Source organism: Caretta caretta, chromosome 2 (assembly GCF_965140235.1).
Source record: "Caretta caretta isolate rCarCar2 chromosome 2, rCarCar1.hap1, whole genome shotgun sequence".
In the NCBI taxonomy this organism is placed as follows: Eukaryota; Metazoa; Chordata; order Testudines; family Cheloniidae; genus Caretta; species Caretta caretta.
Window position 1 is genome coordinate 169218205 of NC_134207.1, and position 26994 is coordinate 169245198.

The 26994-nt window shown below is 40.0% G+C and overlaps 1 protein-coding gene across 6 annotated transcripts in view; it reads left to right on the forward strand.

The window, feature by feature from the left end:
* Positions 1 to 26994, forward strand: part of TNS3 (tensin 3) — a 343736-nt gene that overhangs the window by 259006 nt on the left and 57736 nt on the right. For all 6 annotated transcript variants that reach the window (XM_048839218.2, XM_048839219.2, XM_048839220.2 and 3 more), the window contains 3 exons: positions 15674 to 15843; positions 16256 to 16382; positions 16480 to 16563. In XM_048839218.2, coding sequence (XP_048695175.2) covers positions 15674 to 15843; positions 16256 to 16382; positions 16480 to 16563 — 381 coding nt within the window. The remainder of the gene's footprint in view (positions 1 to 15673; positions 15844 to 16255; positions 16383 to 16479; positions 16564 to 26994) is intronic.

The window sequence follows — 26994 nt, forward strand, 5'->3', positions numbered from 1 at the left end:
GTACACATCACTGAATCATTGTGTACATTGCTCCAGCTATCAAGACTCAGATTAACTAATTTCCTATTAATGTTTTTTGCATGCTGTTCCATTTCCTTCTCATAAAATGTATCTAGCAACCTTCTGGCAATGTCTGCTCTGCCTGCTGGAGCGTAGCCTGGTCATAATGAATGAACCATTGCCATCGAATGTTCGTTCTGAACAAGACAAAGGGGAAAATTTGTTGCATAAATGAACCAAAATTTCTTTTAATCGACGGAATTTTGATGGAATTTGCTGATCCTGGTTACGAACCCATCCATGGTTTTACTGAATCATGAAGAAAGTCTTTTTTTTTTTTTTTTTTTTAAAAGGTAGTTTCTTGTCTATTGTATATTTAGTTGCCGCACTACTGTGGTACCATCAGCTGACAGATGTAGATGCTGAGATGATGGATGTCATAACTCCTTATGGCTATGCTGGGCTCTGAAACAAAATGGAGAAAAAAAAATCACTCTCTCACTGAATATTATTTGTTGCACTGCTTTAGAAAAGTGAGATTGTAAGTGAAAGGTTCCTATTACTGTATCTGTTTGTACCACAGTTTAAGGGACATAATTTATTCCAAACCCAGCTTTATGGGGAAAATAATTAAATAAATCACAGGGGTTATCGATCTAAATATACTTAAACCATTATTTCTGGCAACATACCAAACAGCGTGAGAGTGAAAATGGTGTTTTTAAAATGTTAAAATTCATAAATACCTAATCAAACTTTACTTTTGAACATGAAATCTTCACCTCGGATGTTTGATTATCCTGAACAATAAAAAATCACTTCAGAAGTCCAGCAGTACCCATAAAAATTTAATTGTTAAATGCTGCCGCAACAAACTAACATGCCCATTATATTTTGAAATTCAGAAGTAATCCACACAAAACACAAATGTATGACAATAATCTAAGTGATCATGTACTTGTTTAGTCACGCATAGTAGGCAGTCCATAAGAATGGTAGAAAAATAAGTTTACTAACTGATCCACACATGTCCACATCATCTTCAAAGTCATTGCCTTCTGAGGACCATTTTTCATACTGTTGGTTTATTCTGACACCCAGGCCTTGCAATCTCTTTTGTTGCGCTGTTTACATTTTTCACATGTACCTCTCTTACCCTGGGGCACAGGAATTTCTTGAAAATATTCCCCAATAGAGTCTTTTTTATGACTTGCAGTCATGGCAGGTGGTTTTTCCATTTCCCAGGTGTTGAAATCAACGCTAGAGGCAGCATGCACTCTGAAGAATGTTGTCCCTTCTTCGCACAGCGTCCTGCATGATACCACAGAGTCAAAAAACCTTGCAACACCCAGCCATAGAGTCTGAACACACTGGCGCAATGAGTAACAAAGCCATTCCTTCAAACTTGCCCCAGGAAAACCTGGAGTTCAGGAGTCAAAAAGGGTCAATGAGAGATTTCACTTCCTTTTGGTTCAATTATTATTTTAATAAGTTGGGGGGGTTGGGGAGAATTAACCAAAGACATAGTCAAATACTCATCCATCTCCTGTGAGCCAAGATAAGCCTGGCAGAGAGCAGAGAAACAGAGAATTCCAGTTAAACAATGTATTTACCTGTTAGTAAAAGCCCTTCATTAGACTGACCCCCACCCCAAAGTCTGGTAGTGGCCCTAGCATATCTTAGATTGTTCTGTGGGCCTAAGTTATGGAATCCTTTCTGGACAGCCATATAGCCTGGAATTTCTGTAGTACTACATGGTGTAGCCAACATGCTCTTTCTGCCCACATAATCTCTCTATGCCAGGGCTTGTGAGGGGGTCTCAGAAGGCAGTCACATGGCTGTCTTCCATGCTTCCTGTGTAGAGAGGCTCCTTGGCTCTTTATGCTGTTTTGTCCCTTTTACTCGGCATATAGGTGCTGGAATGGGGGTGAGGATGTCATCCAAAATGTGTGAGTGTGTGTTTGAACTTCAGAGCACGTGGTAAACTGATATTTATCTACCTTAGGTTTTTGATATACTACCTCACATGAGAAGTTCTGTTACTTGATTGTAGTCAAACAGATGTCAAGATAAATTTTCATTTGTGTTTCACTATTGCCAAAAATTTTTTTTAGCTGTTAGACATTACCATTGTCTGTTGTGAAAGGACAGTGTTAAAATTATTTAAAATTTCCAAAGAGACTTATTTTTGGAATACTGCTTGAGAAATAAAAGTAATGTACTGAATGAACCCATTGTTGAAACAGTGGGCAAGGCTTCCTGAGCTCCATCAGAAAGGAGTCATCCGTTTTAATTTTTACTAATCCTAGTTTACTATATTTAAATCCCAAAATCCGTCTGCCACCCTGACATTTTAATAATACCGCCCATCACACATTTGTCCAATATGCAGGCAGCACATTATTTTTGTGTGCTGAATGAGTATCTTGTCCAAAGAAGTAATCCGTTACATCCCATTTGTGCCTGGGACCATGGACTTCATATATTTATTCTTTTGATTTAGAATAAACCAACACCACATGCACATAAGCTCTGTTCACCTTGCCATTTACTTTAAAATTACACAAAAGTACCTTTCTATGAAGTGCTAATACCCCCACATATTGGCCTATAGCACAATCCAGCCAAGTATGTTTCGAACGTTGTACTTCGACGTAATAATCATTGTGATTTTTTCATTAAGGATTGAAACTGATGTAAAGCTGCCTTCTGTTTAGAATTACTTTTGGGAATAAATGTGTTAGTTCTTACAGTTTGGAAGTGAAAGCTTTACCTGCATGGTTCCACTGTAAATTCTTACTGCTCTTATAAGCCTTCTAATGTTGTTTAGCTTTGTAAAAACTGATTTGCTGTTGGCTAAAGGCCAGGTCTGAAAATTGAACTGCTTTCATCTCTGCATTTCAAAGAGTAGGTATAACTTTGTGTTCAGCAAAAGCAGAACATCCAGTAAATACAGTATGTTGCACATATCTCAGCTTAAACACCTTGCTTTTTCTAGCAGCTGATCATTATAAGATCAATCACGTGGACACTAAAATGAATTGTAGGACTAAGTGATTACATGTTAGAAAATAAAAAGATAAGGAGTACTTGTGGCACCTTAGAGACTAACCAATTTATTTGAGCATAAGCTTTCGTGAGCTACAGCTCACTTCATCGGATGCATACTGTGGAAAGTGTAGAAGATCTTTTTATACACACTGTCATAAATATAAAGGGAAGGGTAAACCCCTTTGAAATCCCTCCTGGCCAGGGGAAAGCTCCTCTCACCTGTAAAGGGTTAAGAAGCTAAAGGTAACCTCGCTGGTACCTGACCAAAATGACCAATGAGGAGACAAGATACTTTCAAAAGCTGGGAGGAGGGAGAGAAACAAAGGGTCTGTGTGTCTGTCTATAGTCTGTCTTTGTCGGGGATAGACCAGGAATGGAGTCTTAGAACTTTTAGTAAGTAATCTAGCTAGGTATGTGTTAGATTATGATTTCTTTAAATGGCTGAGAAAAGGATTGTGCTGAATAGAATAACTATTTCTGTCTGTGTATCTTTTTTGTAACTTAAGGTTTTGCCTAGAGGGGTTCTCTATGTTTTTGAATCTAATTACCCTGTAAGATATCTACCATCCTGATTTTACAGGGGGGATTTCTTCATTTCTATTTACTTCTATTTTTATTAAAAGTCTTCTTGTAAGAAACTGAATGCTTTTTCATTGTTCTCAGATCCAAGGGTTTGGGTCTGTGGTCACCTAGGCAAATTGGTGAGGCTTTTTACCAAACCTTGTCCAGGAAGTGGGGTGCAAGGTTTTGGGAAGTATTTTGGGGGGAAGGACGCGTCCAAACAGCTCTTCCCCAGTAACCAGTATTAGTTTGGTGGTGGTAGCGGCCAGTCCAAGGACAACGGGTGGAATATTTTGTACCTTGGGGAAGTTTTGACCTAAGCTGGTAAAGATAAGCTTAGGAGGTTTTTCATGCAGGTCCCCACATCTGTACCCTAGAGTTCAGAGTGGGGGAGGAACCTTGACACACACAAAGCATGAAAAAATACCTCCCCCCACCCCACTCTCCTGCTGGTAATAGCTTATCTAAAGTGATCACTCTCCTTACAATGTGCATGATAATCAAGTTGGGCCATATCCAGCACAAATCCAGGTGTCCCCCCCCACACACACACACACATGAAGACAGACACAAACCCACTCTCCTGTTGGTAATAGCTTATCTAAAGTGACCACTCTCCTTACAATGTGTATGATAATCAAGGTGGGCCATTTCCAGCACAAATCCAGGGTTTAACAAGAACGTCTGGGGAGGGGGGTAGGAAAAAACAAGGGGAAATAGGTTACCTTGCATAATGACTTAGCCACTCCCAGTCTCTATTCACGCCTAAGTTAATTGTATCCAATTTGCAAATGAATTCCAATTCAACAGTCTCTCGCTGGAGTCTGGATTTGAAGTTTTTTTGTTGTAATATCGCAACTTTCATGTCTGTAATCGCGTGACCAGAAGAAATTGAAGTGTTCTCCGACTGGTTTATGAATGTTTAATTCTTGACATCTGATTTGTGTCCATTTATTCTTTTACATAAAGACTGTCCAGTTTGACCAATGTACATGGCAGAGGGGCATTGCTGGCACATGATGGCATATATCACATTGGTGGATGTGCAGGTGAACGAGCCTCTGATAGTGTGGCTGATGTTATTAGGCCAATAATAATAATAATAAACGATGGTCACATAAACATCACCCTATACCGGAAACCTACTGACCTCTATTCCTACCTACATGCCTCCAGCTTTCACCCTGACCACACCACACGATCCATTGTCTACAGCCAAGCTCTGCGATACAACCGCATTTGCTCCAACCCCTCAGACAGAGACAAACACCTACAAGATCTCTATCAAGCATTCTTACAACTACAATACCCACCTGCGGAAGTGAAGAAACAGATTGATAGAGCCAGAAGAGTTCCCAGAAGTCACCTACTACAGGACAGGCCTAACAAAGAAAATAACAGAACGCCACTAGCTGTCACCTTCAGCCCCCAACTAAAACCCCTCCAACGCATTATTAAGGATCTACAACCTATCCTGAAGGATGACCCAACACTCTCACAAATCTTGGGAGACAGGCCAGTCCTTGCCTACAGACAGCCCCCCAACCTGAAGCAAATACTCACCAGCAACCACATACCACACAACAGAACCACTAACCCAGAAACCTATCCTTGCAACAAAGCCCGTTGCCAACTGTGCCCACATATCTATTCAGGGGACACCATCACAGGGCCTAATCACATCAGCCACACTATCAGAGGCTCGTTCACCTGCACATCCACCAATGTGATATATGCCATCATGTGCCAGCAGTGCCCCTCTGCCATGTACATTGGTCAAACTGGACAGTCTCTACGTAAAAGAATAAATGGACACAAATCAGATGTCAAGAATTTTAATATTCATAAACCAGTCGGAGAACACTTCAATTTCTTCTGGTCACGCGATTACAGACATGAAAGTTGTGATATTACAACAAAAAAACTTCAAATCCAGACTCCAGCGAGAGACTGTTGAATTGGAATTCATTTGCAAATTGGATACAATTAACTTAGGCTTGGATAGAGACTGGGAGTGGCTATTTCCCCTTGTTTTTTCCTACCCCCACTCCCCCCCCCCCCCCCCAGATGTTCTTGTTAAACCTTGGATTTGTGCTGGAAATGGCCCAACTTGATTATCATGTACATTGTAAGGAGAGTGATCACTTTAGATAAGCTATTACCAGCAGGAGAGTGGGGTGGGGGGAGGTATTTTTTCATGCTTTGTGTGTATAAAAAGATCTTCTACACTTTCCACAGTATGCATCCGATGAAGTGAGCTGTAGCTCACGAAAGCTTATGCTCAAATAAATTGGTTAGTCTCTAAGGTGCCACAAGTACTCCTTTTCTTTTTGCGAATACAGATTAACACGGCTGTTACTCTGAAACATGTTAGAAAATGCAGTTTAAAACTCCAAATTTTGGCTATGGAAGCAGAACACAGTCTGTTTAACCAATTTAATTTCTTTTTGTACATCTGATACAGCTGCCTTATTTTGTTCCTGTGTAATGAGAATCCAGTATTTCAAATTAAAAAGTAGAAGGAAAGCTTTGAAGAACTGCTTTGTATTCAAAATTCTTTTTGTGTTCAACATTATTCCTGTAGTTATCTGCAGATACAGAAAGAAAAGCCAGGTTAGGAGTCCTCTAAATGTCAGGTTTACAGTACACGTGTCAGTCTGGACTCTTTCTAATGTGTAATGCACATTGCATAGTTTTGTCCAGACTTTTCACGAACACAGATTCTGGAATCTCTTGATATTTAGTCTACAGGTCAAGATTTCTTTCTTCTGTATCACAAGTTTGGTGTGTTCTATCTCTGTCTTGCTATCTTTCTGGGTAGGTGTGGATGTGATTGGTGATTTCATGGGGTATAGCAGCCTCTTTTGTGAAAAAAGTGGTTTTCTCTTAATTTAAACTATATCAAATATACCCAGTTTCATAGGCACTTCATGAATAGGTGTACTAAGATATTAAAATATGGAAGAAAATATGTACAAATTCAAAATGTGTGTGGGAATACTGGATTGTCCTTTAAAGGAGGCTGTTTTATGCTAGCACGATAGAAGGGAAAGATTTCATATGGAAATCTTCTCAGTTTAGAGAGTGCTAGTTATGATTTAATAAGTAGAGCAGAGGACTGGGAGCCAGGGCTCCTGACTTCTATTTCTGGCTCTGCCATTGACTTGTCAGTGTGACACCTTGACAAGTGTTTAACCTATCCATGCCACAGTTTGCCCATCTATGTAATGAGAATAATAAAAAGTGATGTGGTATATACCTCACATTCTGTTGTAAGAATTCAGATCCTCAGATGAAAGATATAGGCAAATAAATACGAGTAAACCGAAGGATGAATTACTTAGCCAAATGCTTGGGACCAGATGCTGATACTCTTATCCATGTTACTGATTTTTCCCTGAAAGATCCTCAGGGATTTGAAAAAGCAGTGTTTAGATTCTACCAATTTTTATTCACCCAAATTTTGCCTTTTAGGACCCAGGAATTTTTTCCAGGGGAAGTAGATGAGGCTGTGCTGGAGGACCAGGGTCAGCAGGCCAGTAGCAGTAGCTAGGGTCCTCACCTGGGTTTTAGGACAACACCAGCACAAGCGCCCCCCCTGCCTGAGAAGGGATTTGGACATGGATCTGCCACCTCTCAAATGAGTGCCCTAACCCCTGGGCTGTGGGATATGCTGCTGTGGGGTTCCTTCAATCTCCCCTGTTGAAACTGTTGCACGTGGATAAATGATTTTTTAAAAAATGGAGCCGGGGAGTTGATGCTAGTGTGAGAGTGTTCCAGTGAGAGTTTAATGGACGGGTGGTGATTGTTAATGTTGTGGTGGAAATCTATCAGGGAGATTAACTCATCTGTCCAGAAGATGAAAATATCATTGATGTATCTCAGTATATAATTGGCTTCATAGTACATTTGTCCAGAAATTCTTCTTCAAGGTGGCCAATTGAAGAGGTTGTCATATTGGGGAGCCCTTCTAGTACCCAGGGCTGTTCCCATGGTTTGGACAAAGTGTTTGTTGTTGAATGTAAAATTGTTATTGGGGAGAATGGAATGAATGAGTTGGCAATGTGTTTGGGGTTGATATATGAGGGCTGTCCATTATCTTGTAAATATTTGAGATAGGCAGCAATACCATAATTGTGAGGGATGTTGGTATATGGGGAAGTGAAATCCATGGTGGGAAGGATGGTGTTCTGAGGGAGGTTATTAATGTGGAGTTTGCTGACGAAGTCGGTTGTGTCCTGGAGGAAGCTGGCCCTTTGTGCGGTAGTGGTTTGAGGATGGTTTTTATGAATCCCGATATTCCTTCAGTAAGAGTGTTGTGACCAGATATGATGGGTCTGCCTAGGTTCCCTTATTTTTGTATTTTAGGAAGCATGTCGAACGTCCCTGGGGTGGGTTCTTGGGGAATGAGTTTATAGAGTTTCTCTTGGAGCTGTAGTGATAATGAGAGTGGCCCATTTCAAACAGTTGGCAAGAAGGTGTGAGTAACAGTAGGGGGAAATGAGTATGGGGGAAATCTAGGTTTAGGTTTTGTCAACTGTTTGAAATGGGCCACTCTCATTACCACTACAAAAGTTATTTTTCCTCCCTTGGTATCCTACTGTTTATTGAATTGTCTCGTTAGACTGATCTCACACTTAGTAAGGCAATTCCCATCTTTTATACCTGGATTTATACCTGCTCCTGTATTTTCCACTCCATGCATCTGATGAAGTGGGTTCTAGCACACAAAAGCTTATGCCCAAATAAATGTGTTAGTCTCTAAGGTGCCACAAGAACTCCTCATTTTTGCTGATACAGGCTAACACGGCTACCACTCTGAAACCTATTTCCTTTCAGGGAGTGGAAGGTTAGATTACTAAAGATAATAACTTTACAAAAAATTGACTAAACTTCTGAAATGTAAGGCTCAGACCATAGTATTTTCATGTCACTGGCTATGTTTCCATAGCTTGAGGCTCAATGCTTTTAGTATTGTCAAAACATGGTATTTGTCATTTAGCAACATAAGATTTAAATATCTTCAGAGAATAAGATGACATTATTCATCTGTGTAGTTATTTCACTGGGAACTGCATTTAGGTGGATTAGACGAAGAAGTATAAATAGGAACTTGTAGAGCAGAACATGTTCTTAATAATATTTGGATTTCTTAATTAAATGAACCTTCATATGCAAACACCACCAAGTTCCCTATATTGTATTACAATTCATGCTGTATGTCAGATCTGCTCCACAGTATCATCACATACCTATAAAAGCATTTGAACCAAAAATTGCCATGTACAATAGTTATGGAAGAGGAAGTACTGGAAGTAAGTCTCCATTGTAAATGTAAGTGCTTTAGTATTGGAAGTAAGTCTCCATTTACACCATTCAGGAATTTCATTTAGGCAGTGAGTTACAGTGTCAGGAGAGAGGGTCTCTCATGTCTGTGCAAAAAGCACTTATGTTGATTTTTTTCTTGGCCTTGTCAATTCTAGCTTACGCCTGTAATTTTTTATAATCAACAATATTTTATTGTGTCAAGAAAGACTTAATGCACTCCAGCTGTGCAAAACACAGGCTGAAAGGTGTTAATGAAGAAACCACTCTAAACACACATTTGTTCGATACATAAACCATATATGCTGAATAATATGACTTAGGAGCACTTACAAATGATGGCAGTTTTTAAAACTTTAAACCAAATACAGCTTTGTTTCCTTGAGATGACTGTAAATTTAAAGAGAGTTGACAACTTTAATGGCTCAGTATAAATCAACAAAATTCATCTGTACTATAAAAAACTTGATTGGTGATTGTTTATTTGTGACTGGATTAAAAAAACAAGATTATAGGGGAGTTTGCTACATTATTTCTCCATGTTTAATTTGAACTATAGCTTCATTCCACAGTGGTGACCGCTAAAATATTTTATAATTTAGTAGAAAGATTCGGAACCCCCCTTCTTCCTGCTCAGAAACCTTGGTAAAAATTTATCAATAGGGAAAAAGAAAACATGCTCAGTTTAACCTCCCTATTGTAATTTACTTTGTAAAAATAAACTATAAAGACAGTTTTACGGTTGAACTTGGAAGTGAAGTTGGTGGTATTTCTATTTTTACATATATATTTTATAAGCAATAACTTAATTTAGATGTATGTCCTTAACTGGAAAACTACAGTGTGTGTGTGTCACTGTCTGTCTGTGTTTGTGCATGCGTATGTGTACACAAGTGGGAAGGGAAACCCTGCCATCTTATTAAAGGTGCTGAATTGGAATACAGCGCAACGGGGTCCTATTCCATGAGGCCTACAGATGAGCAAATTCTATGTAGCGGCTAAATTGTCATTTATTTGTAGTGGCAACCTAGGGAAAGTGAAAGTTAAGAGATTTTCAACCAAGAAATGCTGTTATGCCATTGATTCCCGTGTGAGTGGTTTGGTTCCCAACATACTGAAAACAGTTGTTCAAAGTGCCCTTTGTCAGGTGTAATTAGCTTTCCTTTGATAAATTGCTCTTGTAAAAAGATTTTTAGAAAGGGAAAAGTGATACTTAGTAATGTAAATTAAACCAAGACTGTTTAGTGTCCTGGAGAGAAATTATCCCCCTGTGGAGGTGGGTGGCACAAGGCCTATGTGCCACTCACATCCCATTTAAATCCTCAAAATAGGGCTTAAAGGGGGTACAGGCCCCTCTGCGGAGATGAATTTCACCCCAAATGAATAAAAATGTGTTTTTTCACCCAACTTTGTTCTTTTTAATGATTTGTTCCAAAAATCCAATTTCAGAACAATGAAGATGAATGTATGCAGTTGCACAAAGCCCACTGAAGTTAAGGATCCCTCTTAACTTTGCTGGGCTTTGCATCAGGCTGTTGGTTAACTGTTTTCACAAACAGGAGAAGGCTTTTAAAAGTTTGTGATATCTGGCAGAACTATATTTTCCTTACCTTGATGCTCTGTGCCGCTGACCTGTACCACTGCCAGCTACAGTAGTCACTATTAAAAAGTCATCCACAGTTATTTCCTGTTGTAACTATAAGGACAATTTGGGCCTGATGATTATCTTTCCCTACCTCGCAATGGAAAACCTAAGGGAGAAAAAAATCATTGAAAGGGTCTACCTGAAGAGCGTCCTCCTGAACTGGTCCATCTAAAGGTGACAGTATTATAACACGGCTGTTACTCTGAAACCTGTTATTATCTTCCTTGCACCCCTATACAGAACTGTCTCTGGGGCTAGCCCACAGACCCTATGGATCAAGGGGAAACAACCAGACACTCTCTTATCTCAGTTGTCATTGTGGTAACTGATAGTAAATGTTGACTTCTTAATGGTGGCCATTGTACATGCAGTAATCAGAAATTTAACATACATGGAGATAAAATAGAAACCTAGCTTAGTACTATGGAATGAATACAGTTCTTGTAGTTTAGCCCAGATAACTACTAATGCATCAAGTAAAGCAATGCTGTTAACCAGCCTTTGCAGACAGTTTTTTTTAAATGGTAGTGCTCCAAGAAAGCTAAGCAGTTAAAATACCACAGATAAACTTTTTACCACCAGCCATCCTACCATTAGATGTATCCTTAGCAAAATGATAACCATCTGGCACTGGCCTGGTGCCAGTTCTGAGGAACACTATTATTTGATCTTTACAAAGATAAATAATATCTGTATCTAGCTGGGGGGTGGGGGACGGGGAAGGAAACAAACAGTATACAAAAAGCACTCTCAAAAATAAACACACAGTCCTGGGTTAGGTCTGAAGCTCTGCCAAGCTTTTAAGACAAATTATAAGGAAGAATAGTAAATGAGGTGACCAAAGGAAAAGTTATTCCAGCAACTCTTGACTCAGAGCACTTTACACCTTGTTAATTGAAGAATGCAATTTTTTTTTAAACAGATAATTGTAAATAAACAAATGCCCGATGCCTTAAATGGGGAAGCTTTGGAAAAGCTTCATAATACTGTTCAGTACGGGTCATCTTACTGTGGCATGCTCTGATCACATTACTCCTGTAAATTCCTTCTATGGCTTTTCCTTTCTTTCATCATTACATTCAAAATACTTGCCCAGGCTTTGCCCAGATCCATGCCAGCTCCCATTGCATTTTACTCCCCATCTCTCTCCATTTGTCTCTCTGCATCCTCTAGTCTAACTTAGATAATGTTTTGTCCATATCAGTCATCGCATTAAATCATTTTTAATCAAAAATAGCAAACATTTCCTTGTAGAATATTTTCCCATGTTCCACAAGGTGGAGCCCTGAAGTTTACCTACCTAGTTTCAGAGCCTTCACAGTTCTGGACACATGGTGGAGAAGAATAAAAATGGGTCTTTTCAATAGTTTTCACAGAACAACTCTGGGTTCTCACTGCAATCTTTTCTTTTTCTTTTTAAACCAGTAGCTCTGCCAGAAAGTTTAAGACCTATGAGCTATGTGTCAGAAGAAGAGCTTGTAACTGCTGTGATGGGATATTCTGGGGAAGCTTATAATGTATGGGTTTTATGACACTCACAAGCGTTGCAGGTTATGCTGACAAAATGTCTAACTTCTATGAAGTCTCTGTTCATATCGACTATGGACAGGTGGCCCTCTGCGAACCACATATGTGGCTTCATAGAAGTTACCTTATTAATCTCATGGAACATCCCTGATGAAATACAGCTCTTATTAAGATTATAAGCAAAATCCATTCAGACATTTTGGGGTTAAATGAACATAAACCATCCTTTATTCAGCTTTTAAAACAAAACAAGGAAATGTTCAGTGCAAAAAATATGTTAAGATTTTAGAATGACATTAGTAAATCTTTAACTAATTAGTTGACGGTTGGAAAATGGATGGAAGAGAGAAGGGGCACCATCCAGCATAGCATAAATGCTAAGTAGTATCACTATATGAATGACAATGACTTCTTTGGTGAAGAGTCTGATCCTACAAAATGCTGAGCACCCCTATAGGCCTGGGCACCCTCAGTTTCAGTCTGGACTGGTGCTAGCCCATTGGGGTCCCTAAACAGGAATATTTTTGCCACCCCCCAATACTAAAACAGGCAAATACTTATAATAAAAAGTGGATGGGGTGGTCCCTTGAACTGCGCGGGGCCCTAAGCAGTTGCTTAGTCTGCTTATGCCTAGTGCTGGCTCTGGGTCCAGTAGAAATTTTGGACACATTGGGATTTTTCAGAGGGCACTTAGCATCACTCAAGATGAGTCTGCAAAGTGGTTATAATTCCCTGTCTGTGAAGTTGTAGATTTTCAAAGGCACAAAGGGAAATTAGGTGCCGTGGAAAGTCAATGAGAGTTGGGCACCTTCTGCCTTTGAGTAAATGATAAGGGGAAATTGAGCTTGCAGAGGGAGATTTTCAAAAATCTTTTTCTTTCTGAAATTCTACAGTCATGGATTCTAGCTGGAGGAGAGCGAGTTTGTTTCTAAAATTTTGAGTTTAATGGATACATTGTTTTTGTGACATGGCTCTTTAAAATGTGAGCAGTATTTCCATTTTGCAAAGGCCTTGGCTACACTTGCAAGTTAGAGCGCATTAAGTCAGCCCCAGGCGCCCTAACTCCTGAGGTGTCCGCACTGGCAAGGAACGTAGAGCACCTGGACTCTGCAGCTGGAGCGCGCCTGGTAGTCCACCTCCACGAGAGGCATAGAGCTTGCTGCGCCCTGGCTGAAACACCGGGGTGTCAGCATAGACAACATTTTGCATTACTGCACTGTGATTGGCCTCGGGAAATGTCCCATAATCCCTTGAAGTCAAGTGGCCACTCTGGTCATTGTTTTGAACTCGGCTGCAGGCATGCGGATATCCTCTTTCAAAGCTCCATTTCTGACAGCCAGCATGCTTATCTGCTCCGTGACAAAGCAAACCATTACTGTGGAATGCTCCTGCTGCAGAGGCAGGTATGTGTGAGAGAGAGGCAGGGGTGGAGGCTGATGTTGGGGTTTCCCTCTTCTCCCTGCCGCTGTCTGAACTTACAAGACAGCAGGCTGACACACTCTCTGCCCCCCTAAACACACTGTTTCTCCCTCCACATACACACAACACACTCCCTCTCACACTCTACACACGCACATTTGAAAAGCATGCTGCAGCCCCTTGCATACTAGGATAGCTACCACAATGCACTGCTCTCTGTGGTGTTGCAAGAGCTACTAATGTGGCTACACCACTGCGCTTGCAGCTGACAGTGTGAACACATGGCAGCACTTTCCCTGCTGCTGTCTCCAAGGGCTGGTTTAACTCCCGGCGCTCTATATCTCCAGGTGTTGCCATGCCCAAAGTCTTAATTATTTTTAAAGCCATATTTCAAAAACAGCTTGTCGTAGAATGTTCAGATTTAAATATAGATGAGATGAAGCTGAGTGTGTTAGCATGTTTTGGGTAAGCCTGGCTGCTAATTTCAGAAGTTATATGATAGGGGTAGGATTTTTCAAAAGTGGTGAGCATTGACCTAATTACTGTTACCGAAGTCAATGGCAAAACATTCATTGATTTCCGTGGGAGCAGAGTTGGACAACGCTGAGCCCTTATGCAAATCCCACGGTATAACTTGTGGGAGACATTCTGCCTTTGATTATCAGCCTCCAGTTTCCAGTGATGTGTATGTATATATAGAAGCTGCACATGTATATTTAAGCAGAATCTGACTCTTAATTCCTTCTGTATTGCACTGGGAGCCCAGTCAATGTTTTAATGTTGCGTAAAATATTCTTTTTCTGTATAACGCCTGTTTGTGATATCAGGCATGGTTGGTTTTGGTTTTTTTTAAATGTGTATTGATGCAGTGTGGTCACACCTTGCTACCCTAATGAAAGTTAAGATACGCTGTAGTGCAAATTTTTCTGCTGTCTGATGGATCTCATATTTCTATTCTTGCCAGCAATTACAGACTAGAAAATGGATGTGTCCGTAAAGTACATTCTGTTTGGAGAATGCATATTCCAGATCCAACTGCTCATTTAGATGTTGTGCACTGTGTCAAATCCCAGTGTGAGTCTGGCACTGCTCACTGCTTAGGATGTCTTTTAGAAGTCCTTTCATGCCCCAAGTAATTAGATTAAAGTTGGAAACTATCACAGAAAAGCTTAATCTCAAATGATGCAGAACAATCAGAATAGGCTCCCTTGGAAATTCAAGAATGTTTTATGAAGTATTTTAAGAGACATCGTTAGACTTTTTAGGAGTATATGCAATTTCAGCTGCAGCACTCAGTAGTATCTCAAGTACTGCATTAGACATTTATTCTTTTTATGCTGACTAATCAGCAAGAACTCCTGTAGCATCCTTTTGGTGTCTTGAATTCCCACAATAATGATGAAATAGGGATTGCTTCCATAGCCACTTTCCGAATTTTTTTTTTTTTAAACAGATGCTACTCCTCACTCACCCTCTATTATCAGTTTACTGTCTTGGTTTATTCTGCAATGCTTCATTCCTCAGTCATCAGAAGGATGTGACTTTTCTTTGTTACATACATAATAGTCTAGCTGTTGTGAATATTTTTCAGTACAAATACTGTAAATGCACCATATTTGATGATATACATATGAGCTAGATTCACCCTTGGTGTCAGCAGGGCACAGGGCCTCTGGTGGCTAAAAGTCTGTCAGTCTATCTATCTGGGAGATCACAGCACTGGGCAGCAGCTGTGACTTCACCTCCAAAACCTGGTTGGCATGTCCAGAAGGTGTTGCCATTGGATACCATAAACAACCTCTACTGGTGGGATTCCATCCACAGATAAAACTGACCTCTCCCAGCTTAATCTTTCTAGAAAGGGCAGCAATGGAAATATTGCCCAGCCTTCTAGAACTCAGAGCACTTTGCAAATACAATATGTAGCAACCTGGGTCAGTCAGGTTGAATCTAACCAAGCATCTTCCTCTGTTGTTATAAGCAAGTAACTGGGAAACCTCACGAGTGACTGAAGACTGTCAATCACTATTGTTAAAGATATTGTGGTAAATTACTTGACTGGCACCATGTAGTAGGCCTAATGAAACTAAGATCTTGTGTGTTTGTTTATTTATTGTTGTATTATTTATTTATTTGCTGCAACAGGTTCACCAGGAGACGAATCAGGGGGAAGAATAAGGAATTTAAGTCTTGGACAGTATGACAATGATGTTCCAGGGCAGCCACCATATACCAGGTGTGGCTGGATGAAAGCTACTGCTATAGACCAGGCTGTAAATCCAGGATCACGAATTGCTGTAGGGGAGACCAAAGAGGTAAATAAGAAAGAATTATTCAAGAAGGGGTGAATGAATGGCCAGCATAGAATCTCAAATTCAGGAGCAGAGTCAGGTTACAAATTCCCACGTTGATAAGCAGAAGTTGAGCATATTATGGGGTTTTGTGCATGATTTGCCATCCCTGACAGTCACTGGATATAAGAACAGAACAGTCATATTCATCAGAAAAAGACTTTAACATAGACTGGGACATCCATCTGTGTGTGTGTGTGTGTGTGTGTGTGTGAGTGAGTGAGTGAGTGTCTTTGGTGTGCTGAGATCTCTCCATTGGAAAAGTGGATCAGATTATATGAAATCTTGTATAATCTGATGAAAAATGGCCCGCTGTACTGTAGAGGCTTGATGAGATTTGCCACACACTCATTTTGTTGTTTTTCACCTCTTCTAGATGAGTGTGGCACGTTACCAGGAAGACCTAGATGAAGTAGACAGGGGAATCTTCTCACCAACCAAAAATGGGAATGAAGCTGTTCCACCAACCCCAGCTTTTCCAGTGTCACCAGAGACACCATATGGTGAGGAAACGTCTTCATCATTTACTTTTCATGAATGTGTTACTTTTAGCATCTCAAATTTATGGAAAAGGGTTGCTTGATTTTCTTTCTCTTCCAGTGAAATGTTCCCCACATTACCTCCAAATGAGTCCACCTGGTCAACAGATCAGTAGCCCACCTGAGATGTACAGAACTGAGCATGGTAAGAACCATACTTCCGTTTTTCCTTTAGAGTGAAACACACCCCTGTATAGAAGCCTCCCACATCTGGCCTTGTGCAGGTCATCTGCAGAGAGAGGTAAAGTTCACCCTTGTTAAGTACTCTGTGCAGTGCCAGAGCAAGCAATTGATAATGCACAATCATCATTGTGCCTGCACAATAATAATTTACTAATCTATCAAAATAGTATTATCAGATTTTTGGGTACAGTTTTTGCAATTTATTTAGGCACTGTCTGCATGTGAGGAGAGCACAATAATTGTCATTCCTCTGTCAAGTGAAGCAAAGGATGGCTTTGCTCAAGTCAAATTACATCCTAGCAAATTCAAGGATATTATTATGAGTTTAAATAAACAGTCTTTCATATTGCATGGTTGTTTCCAATCAATGATTGCTAAGGGAAAGGGTCAGTTTAGTGTGATCTTGTTGTAAATGACCAGAAAAGAATTCTTTTGGTTGGCCATAAATCTATTCTAATGTAAACCTGGTGTAAGCAGCTCCTGTAAAAGGTGCCCCCATCTTCCCTGGCATAGGAGTCATTTCAGGGGCACAGCAGGGAAGAGATGTACCAGGCCTCCACTGTCATAAGGTCTCTTATTTAAGGGTGTTTTAAGGCCTAACCTGTGCATTTTTGCACCTTTCTATGTTTGGATTTCTTTTAAGTTCAGCCTAATATCTGAATTTTCCCAGGTTACAAAACCTGTAAATTTTTTGTTACCCTTAACTTACTGATGTGTACTCTTAGCCTGAACTCCAACTTAATGTAATGTTTTGTCTAAGACTAAACAGAACTTCCCATCTCCATGTCATTACCCGTTATATTTGGTGTGACTTCAGTCTTTCAGAATGTTTTTTCTTACACATGCATAAGAATCTAAAGAGATTAGTTAAACTAACAAAGGATTTTGCGGGGTTGTTGGGCTGATTTCTAACTGATGTACATAAAGGAGCTGAGCAGACACATGGTGCTGTGACTTTGACCTAACCTACACAGGTTAATTCCTGTATGTTTCACAGAGAAAAAGTGATGTGATATAATCTTGCAGGATCAGATACTACTCTTGGTTACATTTATGCACCCATTGCAGTCAATTGTCTGTGTAAACAAGATACAAACTAGAGAAAATGTAATAACTTTTAGTGTAAACAAGCAGCATTGTTTTTCATCCACTTACTGTGCCAGGAACCAAGAATTCTTCGAGATTAGTCTCCCGGAGCCTTCCTTACACATAACCAACTGGACCTGAAGAAGAGCTCTGTGTAGCTCAAAAGCTAGTCTCTTTCACCAACAGAAGTCGGTCCATCCACCTGGTCTTTCTGCATCCTTTTAGGATTCCTTTCTTATTAGCTGTATAAATTGGGTGGACCACAAAAGTGTAAGAAGTTTGGTTTCATTCAAATAAGCACAGAAAAGATTTGGCTGTTTATCTGATGCTTACAGAGAACCATCCAGTTTGGAAGTCAGACTAGAAATAATATTCCTTGTAAGATTTCCAGCATCTCCTTGCTTTGACTAAGTTGGGAATAATGCAAGCATAACCTCTGTGTTTTGGTGTTTCTATTTTTGGGTCATGTAAGGAACATGGGGTTCAGAGAATCTAACAAAAACTAAAAATCAAATAAACAGATGCTACTTCTTGAAAGTTCAAAATAAGTTGAGTGTGGTTACGTTTAAGTATGTTCGTTCAAGAAAAGAAATAAGGATTAAGCGGTGAGATTCAGAAGTGGCTATCGCAAACATCTCCTACTAGCCCCAGGTGCTCAACACCTGTGAAAATCAAGCTGAACATACATTGAACTCTGCATCCTTATTACATTACTTGTTACTTAGGATGATCAGAATGGGTTCATAGAAAATAAGGCCTGATCAAAACCTTTATCCTGCTTCAGTCTGAACCTTTTATTGAGATTTGAAACATTTTGGTTGATTTCTTTTTTTACATTTCCTGATGTCCGCGGGGTCCGCAAATGGAAGTACCACAATATTAAGAGGAACCGATAAAAATCTCATGAGATAATCTGTCGTCATGAGATTTCCAGCCTAATTTTGCATACAACATTTTGTATGTCAGGTGGTTTGTGTGATGGTATATGATTGCATAAACTTGGTTTTGCTTCTCTTTATCAAACCTCTGGTGTTCTCTGAACAGTGGGAGTTATGCCAACAAGATAGCATATTTAACTTAAGTGTGTTTCTTGATTACAGTGCATCCACCATGATCAGAAGTTTAGTTATCCAGAACCCCACAGTCATGTTCCCAATCCAGTGTCAGATAACAGGGCTTTCATAAATGGATGTGGCTTGTCCAGTGCTGTTTCTTCAAGGCAGGGAGCCCAGAAAGTAGAGAGTTGTGGTGGCTGAAACCTTTATCCACTTGAGACCATTAGCCAGCTTAGTCCCTGACATACACACAAAGTTTAATGTACAGCAGCTTTTAAATTGAAGAGCTGAGGTCAACTCAGATCTCCACCACCTCAGTTCCTTCTCTGGTCCTCAGTCTTCCTTCCCATAAGTCAGGTGGCATTGGGTAAACTGGACAGTTTCCTGCATGATAGAACTTGTTGGCTGTGCACTCATAAATCTGCAGATTTGGCACCTTCCATTATTCAAATCCTTGATTACCCAAAGGGTTTCCCCTTGGACCTTTTGATTTGCACTTTATTCACAGTGCAAATCTTCGCTGGTCTGAGGCTTATTGTGCACTGTCTTTTGCTGTTTGGTAAAAGTGAAAAAATAAGTTAGCTGTACCCACTCTTTTTCGCCAATGTAAGTGTCATATTTTTCCCTGCACAAATGGATTTTAATAAACACAAGGAAAGATGTAAAAACTGCTGTGGAAAAAAAAAAAGCATGGAAATGCTGTGTTTGGAAAGGTGCCAAAATGACTGACTACTGAAGATCCTTTCCCCCACCCCCATTCTGCCCCCAGTTGTGTTTATTGGAATGTATCCAAAGGAGTTTAACCACACCCCTGTAGCTGAAAATATATTTCAAAGGTGTACATCCACATCCAGCTATGAAAACTAGGGTAAAAGTAGATTCTAGGCCCTCAAACACTGTCTTCTTTGTGACATTAAACTTTATAGGCACAGTATTTGCACTTGTGCATAAAAAATGATAGAATTTGCACGCGCACACACACACGCCTGTTAGCATGCACAAATCAGGCACAGATTAAAATGTGATTTGCTTAGATAAATTGTTAGTTGTGTGCATAAATGGTAATACATAAATATCATGCACACGATGGTTTGGGTACACACACACAGACAAGATTGAGGCCTCTTTGCACTGTGGGTCAAATTCTGCTCTAAATTTCATGCATGAATTTCCATGTGTAACCGAAGTGTTGTGTACACTTTTCTGAGAATAAAATTTGGCCCTCTATATCTTAATGACCTCTTTTGCTATTGACTATAAAAGTCCAAAGTTAGTTCCCACTATATAAAGTGGGTGCCGGTTAATAGTAATCCCAGTATCAACAATTTAGGTTGATAGCAACATTTTGCCAGGAAATGATCCCATCTCATTGAGTTCAGTGTTAACAGGACTCAGATACTGGCAAAAGACAAGCTGCTTATTAACAATTTTTCAGAAGGCTTTAGCCCAATGCCAGTTTGCAGGTCTGCAGCCAGAGAAGGAAGTTCTGGGGTTGCACTGTACTTCTCCCTGCAGTCTCCGAGAGCTCCCTGCCCTGGCACTGGGAGGCGAGCTCAGAATGTGCTAGCAGTTCCTTCCCTGGCTGCTACCCTGCAAACCTTCCTTCCACTTATTGGTAACTTCCAGATAATGAAACTTTTTGCTGGGAACCGAGAGGTTGCTAATAAGTGGAATCCACTCTGTTTACATTGATTTTTATTATGAAGGCTGTAAGACTTAGGAGACTTTTCCTCATGTTGAAATGTCTTGTCAATAGTCTTTTTGTCTTGTGTTGAGTGGGTGTATCATTGACCTGACATCTCATTGAGAGGAGACATGATAGAAAACATGCAAAGGGATTATACAATAAGACATTAGGTCCCAAAGTGCTAATCCATTGTTTTTGAGAGACAAGGCAGTGAGGTAAATTGGACCAACTTCCATTGTTGAACATTTGTTCAACAATTTACTCTTAGATGTTAATTAGACGTCAGTTTTGCTGTGCATCATCTGCTTTAAGGCCTATTAAGGTCAAGAGCATAGGATTTAAAGAAGGAATGGTTAAATGTATAGACACTGAGAACATCCACAGTTGCATTAGGTAGGCAATGGGGGGGGAAAAAGTAGGGCTATAACCCCTCATGTTTTAGGACCTAAGCCCTCTGAAGCTTCTGGTATTAGTCACTGTCAGAAACAGAATAACAGATTACATGAATCACCGCTCTAATCTAGTACAGTAGTTTCTATATTCCTGTGCAACAACAGCTGAAACTATTTGAACAGTAGTATTGTGTCCCTTACCTTTTGTAAGGCATTCAGGTCTTTCTGGTTGCCTAGGTAATACTTAAGTAGTAGCAAACAATAACAACAACACACGCTATAATAATGTCTACAGTAATGAAGCAATTCTGCTACAGGGTGCAAGATTCCTGTTTATGATTCAGATGCAGTGGCTTTGCCCTTTACTCGGTTAACTCTTAAATGGTTTCAGAGGAGTCCAGTCCAAGGTAAATATACTTCTGAGGTCAGCTTCTGCAAATGAATTACAGTTTACTTATCTTGTCCTCGTCTACTGAATGTTTTTTAAAAGGGCCATGTTTAGGATTCACCTTGGCAAATTTGTTCATTTTGCTTATGCGTTCTACCCTTTCCCCAAGCCTGTGTCTGTCTTGTCTATTTTAGACTGTAAGCTCTTGAGAACAGAGACTGTCTCGTGCTCTGTGTTTATACAGTGCCTAGCAAAATGGGGCCTCTTTCTTGTTGGGCCATAAGCACTACTGTAATAAATATAATTGATATGTTAGACATCCAGAATCCATTGCATGTCATTGGGACACTTATTTGGATGCCTAACTCCCTTAGGCTTCCTTTGAAAATCCCAGGGGTAAACTCTTAAACGTGGATGTGAATCTTCACCCTGATCCAGACACATCCCCATAGCTCTGCAGAACTTCTGATCCAGGTCTGTACTCCACATCTAATCCCCTGTATCTAATTCAAATGTTTTGGAAAATTAGCGGGATATTTTTTGGCTGGCATGAAATATCTGTGCTTATGAGCCCATTCTGGGCATAGGGAGGAGTAGATAAATTTCTCCCACGTGGTTTTGCTGGTAGAGAATCACACCTACACCTTGCCTATGGGTTTCACAGCTGTTTCCTGACAGCAGAAGTATCTGGAGACGGACAGTGAGACAGCCCAACCTGAATTAATAAGGCTTTAGCTAACAGTGGAAACATTTTAATTTGTAATAGGCTGTTTAAATTACGGTGTGGCTTAGGAGATAGAGCACTGGCCCCATACTCAAGAGCACTGGCCCCATACCTGGGTTCTGTTCCTAGCTCTGCCAGTGGCCTTTCAATCTGTTCCTCAGTTTTCCACTGTAAAACAGGGATAATGACACTGCCCCCTATGGTAAAGTTCTTTGAGGTCTACTGATGAAAAGCACTATATGTAAGAGCGAGGTATTATTATGGTATCGCAACTCTTGTACCATTTTTAAGCCAGTTGGAAGCATTCTCTTGCAGCAGACTTGCACAATGACAGTGTCCCCATGAGATTACATCTAGCAGGTTCAGCAATGTCAAATGCTAAAGCTAAAGCTAAAAAACAAATCCATACACATTTCATAGTGCTTCTGAACTTGTGAAATTTGCTGCGGTTTGGCTGAATAAACGCAGTTTCCTGTAAAAATGTGGTTCTGCTCCAAAAAGGGATTCTTTAGAAATGGCTTTGTGGGATTCCAACTGTATTGGCTTTCATTGATTCACATCAAATGTACTCTCATTTTATTGACTGCCAATATGCAAATGGCTCAGAAAGTCAAACTCTGTCTGCTCCTTCTTACACACCATCCCAAACAATCCAGGTTCTGCTGGCAAAAATAGGCCTTCAGTGTTGCTGTAAATGGTTTTGCAGAGGTATCACTGATTAGAACTCAGTAAAAATTCTGTTGAATGTGCCAAAGGAGGAATCTCCCCCTGACTTGCTCTCTTTCTCCCTCCCCCAATATTTTTCTGTGGCTCTGCAGGGCTAATGAATAAAAAGCAAAACTATTAAGTAAGAAAGTACCATTTTTACATAGCCACTTTTCAGAACAGAACCACACTTTAAATTGCTGCATCATCCATTGTTGTGCAAGGGCCACTGTCAAATTTGAACTGCATCAGTTTCCCCATCTATAAAATAGAGGTAATCATGTTTACTTTTCCTTGTAAAGTACATTGAGGTCTTCAGAAAAAAGGTGGTATGTAAGTGTAAGTTTTAAAAATTATTATTTAAAGAGAAGACCCAATTCAAACACCCCTGAACTCAGGAAAAAATTACTTCCTGATCTTCGGCCCATCCCTAATTTTTTATTAGCTGCAGTGCAGGATTTCCCATAGTTCATGTTATTCAGGATTTCCCATAGTTCATGTTATTCAGAATGTCTGTAGCTGTCTGATTTGTTTCTTTCAATATTTTTTTTCTTCCTTCCTTATTGAGAAAAACATTCTTGAAAGACTACCATCAGTGCATGTAATGTCAGTGCAGAATAACACACTGGACTGTTTGTATATTTAGAAACAAAAAACTGTTGTCCTATAGGCAATGAGGAAAAGAGTCAATACAGTGGCATAAGGAGCTATGGCAGAAGCAAATAGTTCTTTAAATGTCTGTTTAATCTAAGCAGAATTTGATTTTTATTTTATTATAATTTCAACAGATAATATCAATGTAGATTTTAAGCATTTTTTTTCCATTTTTATCTATTCCAAATTTTCACAGTTGAAGTTGGGGGTCTCAGATAACTATTTAATGACAGTGGACATTCAGATCAAACAAATTAAAGCTTTATAATAATTGAAACATAAATTGTCAACATCACATGTCAAAATATACAGACTAAATATCCTTAAATTAAACTCCAATACATTCTCAAACAGCATTTTTCTTATTTTGCCTATCTGTAAATCATTAATGGAAGTACTTTTCAGTGTGTTTGTGTGTATACAGTGCAATTGACGTTTACCAACATTTACTCATAAAAATCTAATCCTTACAAGCCTAGCTATGTCTCATATATTTTATGGCCAGAAGGTACCATTATGCTTATCTAGTCTGACCTCCTCCTGTATAAGACTGGCAATAGAATTTCACTTAGTAATTGCAGCATCAGGCCCAATAACTTGTTGTTGAACTAAAAAATATATTTTCGAAGACATCCTGTCATGTTTTAAAGACTTCCAATGATGGTGTCTCCACTAAAGCTTTGTAAATTGTTTCAGTGGTTATATATCCTTACTGTAAAATATATGTGCCTTTGTCAGTGTTCCCTCCCCACTCTGAACTCTAGGGTACAGATGTGGGGACCCGCATGAAAGACCCCCTAAGCTTATTTCTACCAGTTTAGGGTAAAACTTCCCCAACGCACAAACTCTTTGCCCTTGGAGGGTATGCTGCCACCCCCAAGTGATTTAACAAAGAGTCAGGGAAAGGACCACTTGGAGTTCCTATTCCCCCAAAATATCCCCCCAAGTCCTTACACCCCCTTTCCTGGGGAGGCTTGAGAATAATATCTTAACCAATTGGTTACAGAGTGATCACAGACCCAAACCCCTGGATCTTAGGACAATAGAGAAATCAGTCAGGCTCTTAAAAGAAACAGAACTTTATTAGAAAGAAAAAAGGTAAAAGAAGCACCTCTGTAAAATTAGAAGGGAAGCTAATCTCACAGGGCAGTCAGATTTAAAATACAGAGGATTTCCCTCTGGGCAAAAACTTTAAAGTTACAAAAAGAAAACCAGGAATACACCTTCCTCTCAGCACAGAGAAAATCACAAGCTAAAACAAAAGTATACTAACGCCTTTCCTTGCTAGTACTTACTAATTCTAATGGAGTTGGATTGCTTGCTGTCTTGATCTCTCTCCGTCAAGCACACAGAACAGACAGACCAAAGCCTTCTTCTCCCCCCTCCCCCTGCCGTTATATTTGAAAGTATCTTGTCCCTTTATTGGTCCTTTTGGTCAGGTGCCAGCCAGGTTACCTGAGTTTCTTAACCCTGTACAGGTAAAAGGATATTGTGCCTCTGGCCAGGAGGGATTTTATCATACTGTATACAGGAAGGTTGTTTCTGTTCCCTTTATATTTATGACAGCCTTATTTTCCATTTGGATTTATCTAGCTTCAACTTCCAGTGATTTGATCTTGTTATTCCTTTATTATACTAAGAGTCCTCTGCTATCACATATCTTCTCCCCTTTCTTGTAGGTACTTATAGATCATGATATAGTCACTTCTTAACCTTCCTATTGACAAATAGATTCACCTCCATAAGTCTCTCACTATAAGTCATGTTTTCCATCCTCAGATTATTGTAGCTCTTCCTTTTGAACCTTTTGAATTTTTCAGTATCTCTTTTGAAGTGTGAACACGCCAGAACTAGAACACTATTCCAGTCATGGTGTCACCAGTGCCATATACTGAGGAAATATAACCACCTTACTCCTACTTGATATTCCCCTCTTTATATATCCATGGATCACATTAGCCCTTTCAACCACAGCATTACACTGGAAGCTCATTCAGTTAGTGACCAGAGTTGCTATTTTCCAGGGTACGCTCCCCCCACCCTTTAAGCCTACATTCTTTGATCCTAAAAATCTACTAATTGTGAAATTCTCCAGCATGTCTCATGAGTGGCAAAAGGAGGTGCTTTGTGTTGTATTTCTCAGGCATTTCCAAGAGCATCTTTTTTTAACTCTTGATATTTGAGATGAAGATACTCTTGCCATCCAAGTGTTGGTGGTTCTTTAACCAGTTGCTCAACCAACGGGAATTTTCCCAAGGTGTCTCTGATGAATTCAGGGGGTGTGATATTTTAGTTATTCAAGGTGATATTTTAGTTATCTCAGGTATTCATTTTGCCCTTCTCTGTATGCTGTGGTACCATTTTCCTCTACCCAAACCCTTAGGACTTTATTCATGATCACCATACAGACTCTTCACTGGCTGTGCCTTAGCTGGTCCCTCCCAACTTCTGCAAGACTTCCTCTATCTAGCAGTTGTAACAGAGTTCAGAACTGCTTCCAAATGTGAGATTCCCATTTGATGCCTTACTCTAGCAAGAAAAAAAGAAAGATGCTAATTGGTTTACCCCTCTTCCTGCTTTGTTCAGATCTGCAGTTCCTTGTATGCACCAGTGTTCCAAATTTATATGCCTGCTACATGGTGCAGCATATCAGTATCACTTTTTCTCACCTATTTAATAAGCAATATAGCTTCGGGCAGTTCATTAAATACAAAACAAAACAATTTGTCTCCTTGATCAAAGAGGATTAACTGAGTTTCCACCCAGAGCAATTTATAAATCGTTCAGATTTTATGTAAATCTCCCCGAAATGGGTTTAAATAGAAGAAACGCAGATACAGCCTTCATGGTAGCATGAGAGCCATTATTTATCTAACAGGAGATTCCTGTACAGCACTGACGGAACAGAGGTCATCTATGTATGGCATTCAGAAGTTTATAAAGGCTCTTTTGTTTCATGCTACATATAGCTAATTGCTGTCTTGATCTCTCTCCGTCAAGCACACAGAACAGACAGACCAAAGCCTTCTTCTCCCCCCTCCCCCCGCCGTTATATTTGAAAGTATCTTGTCCCTTTATTGGTCCTTTTGGTCAGGTGCCAGCCAGGTTACCTGAGTTTCTTAACCCTCTGTGTAATTTGTTGTTCAAGTAACAAATAAAACTGTAGTGAACAGTTTGACAGGGATTTGAATTCTGGCTAATAAGCCCTTCCAGGCTCAGGAACTGCTTGCCTTATATCCCTCAGATGCTAAGTGAAGACCTAGCAAATGTACCCCCACTGTCAACCCTGACCAAAGAATAAATACAGATCTGTTGAAAATAGGACCACACAGCTTTCAAAGAGATTGACACTGCTCCAATGGCAGTAGCCAGAGGGCCTATAGAATAAGGATCAGATTATCCCCTGCTCTGCGCCCATATATAGGAGTGGGATAGACACAGGCAGCCTGTTTTCCTGTCTTCTTCCCTGGATATGATCCATGCAGTGTGGTGTTTTTATATCCCTGAGCATAACAATTGTGAAAAGTTAGTGCCAGTTAGTTGCTGGTGCTAGGAACCTCAGTGTGGGTAGACATGATTGATCCCTGCAGATGCTGCAGATAAACAAACGGTCCCAGCCCGCCAGCAGATTTCCCTGACAGGCCGCATGCCAAAGGTTGCCGATCCCTGTAATAGATCAGACTGTATTGTACCAGATCTCCT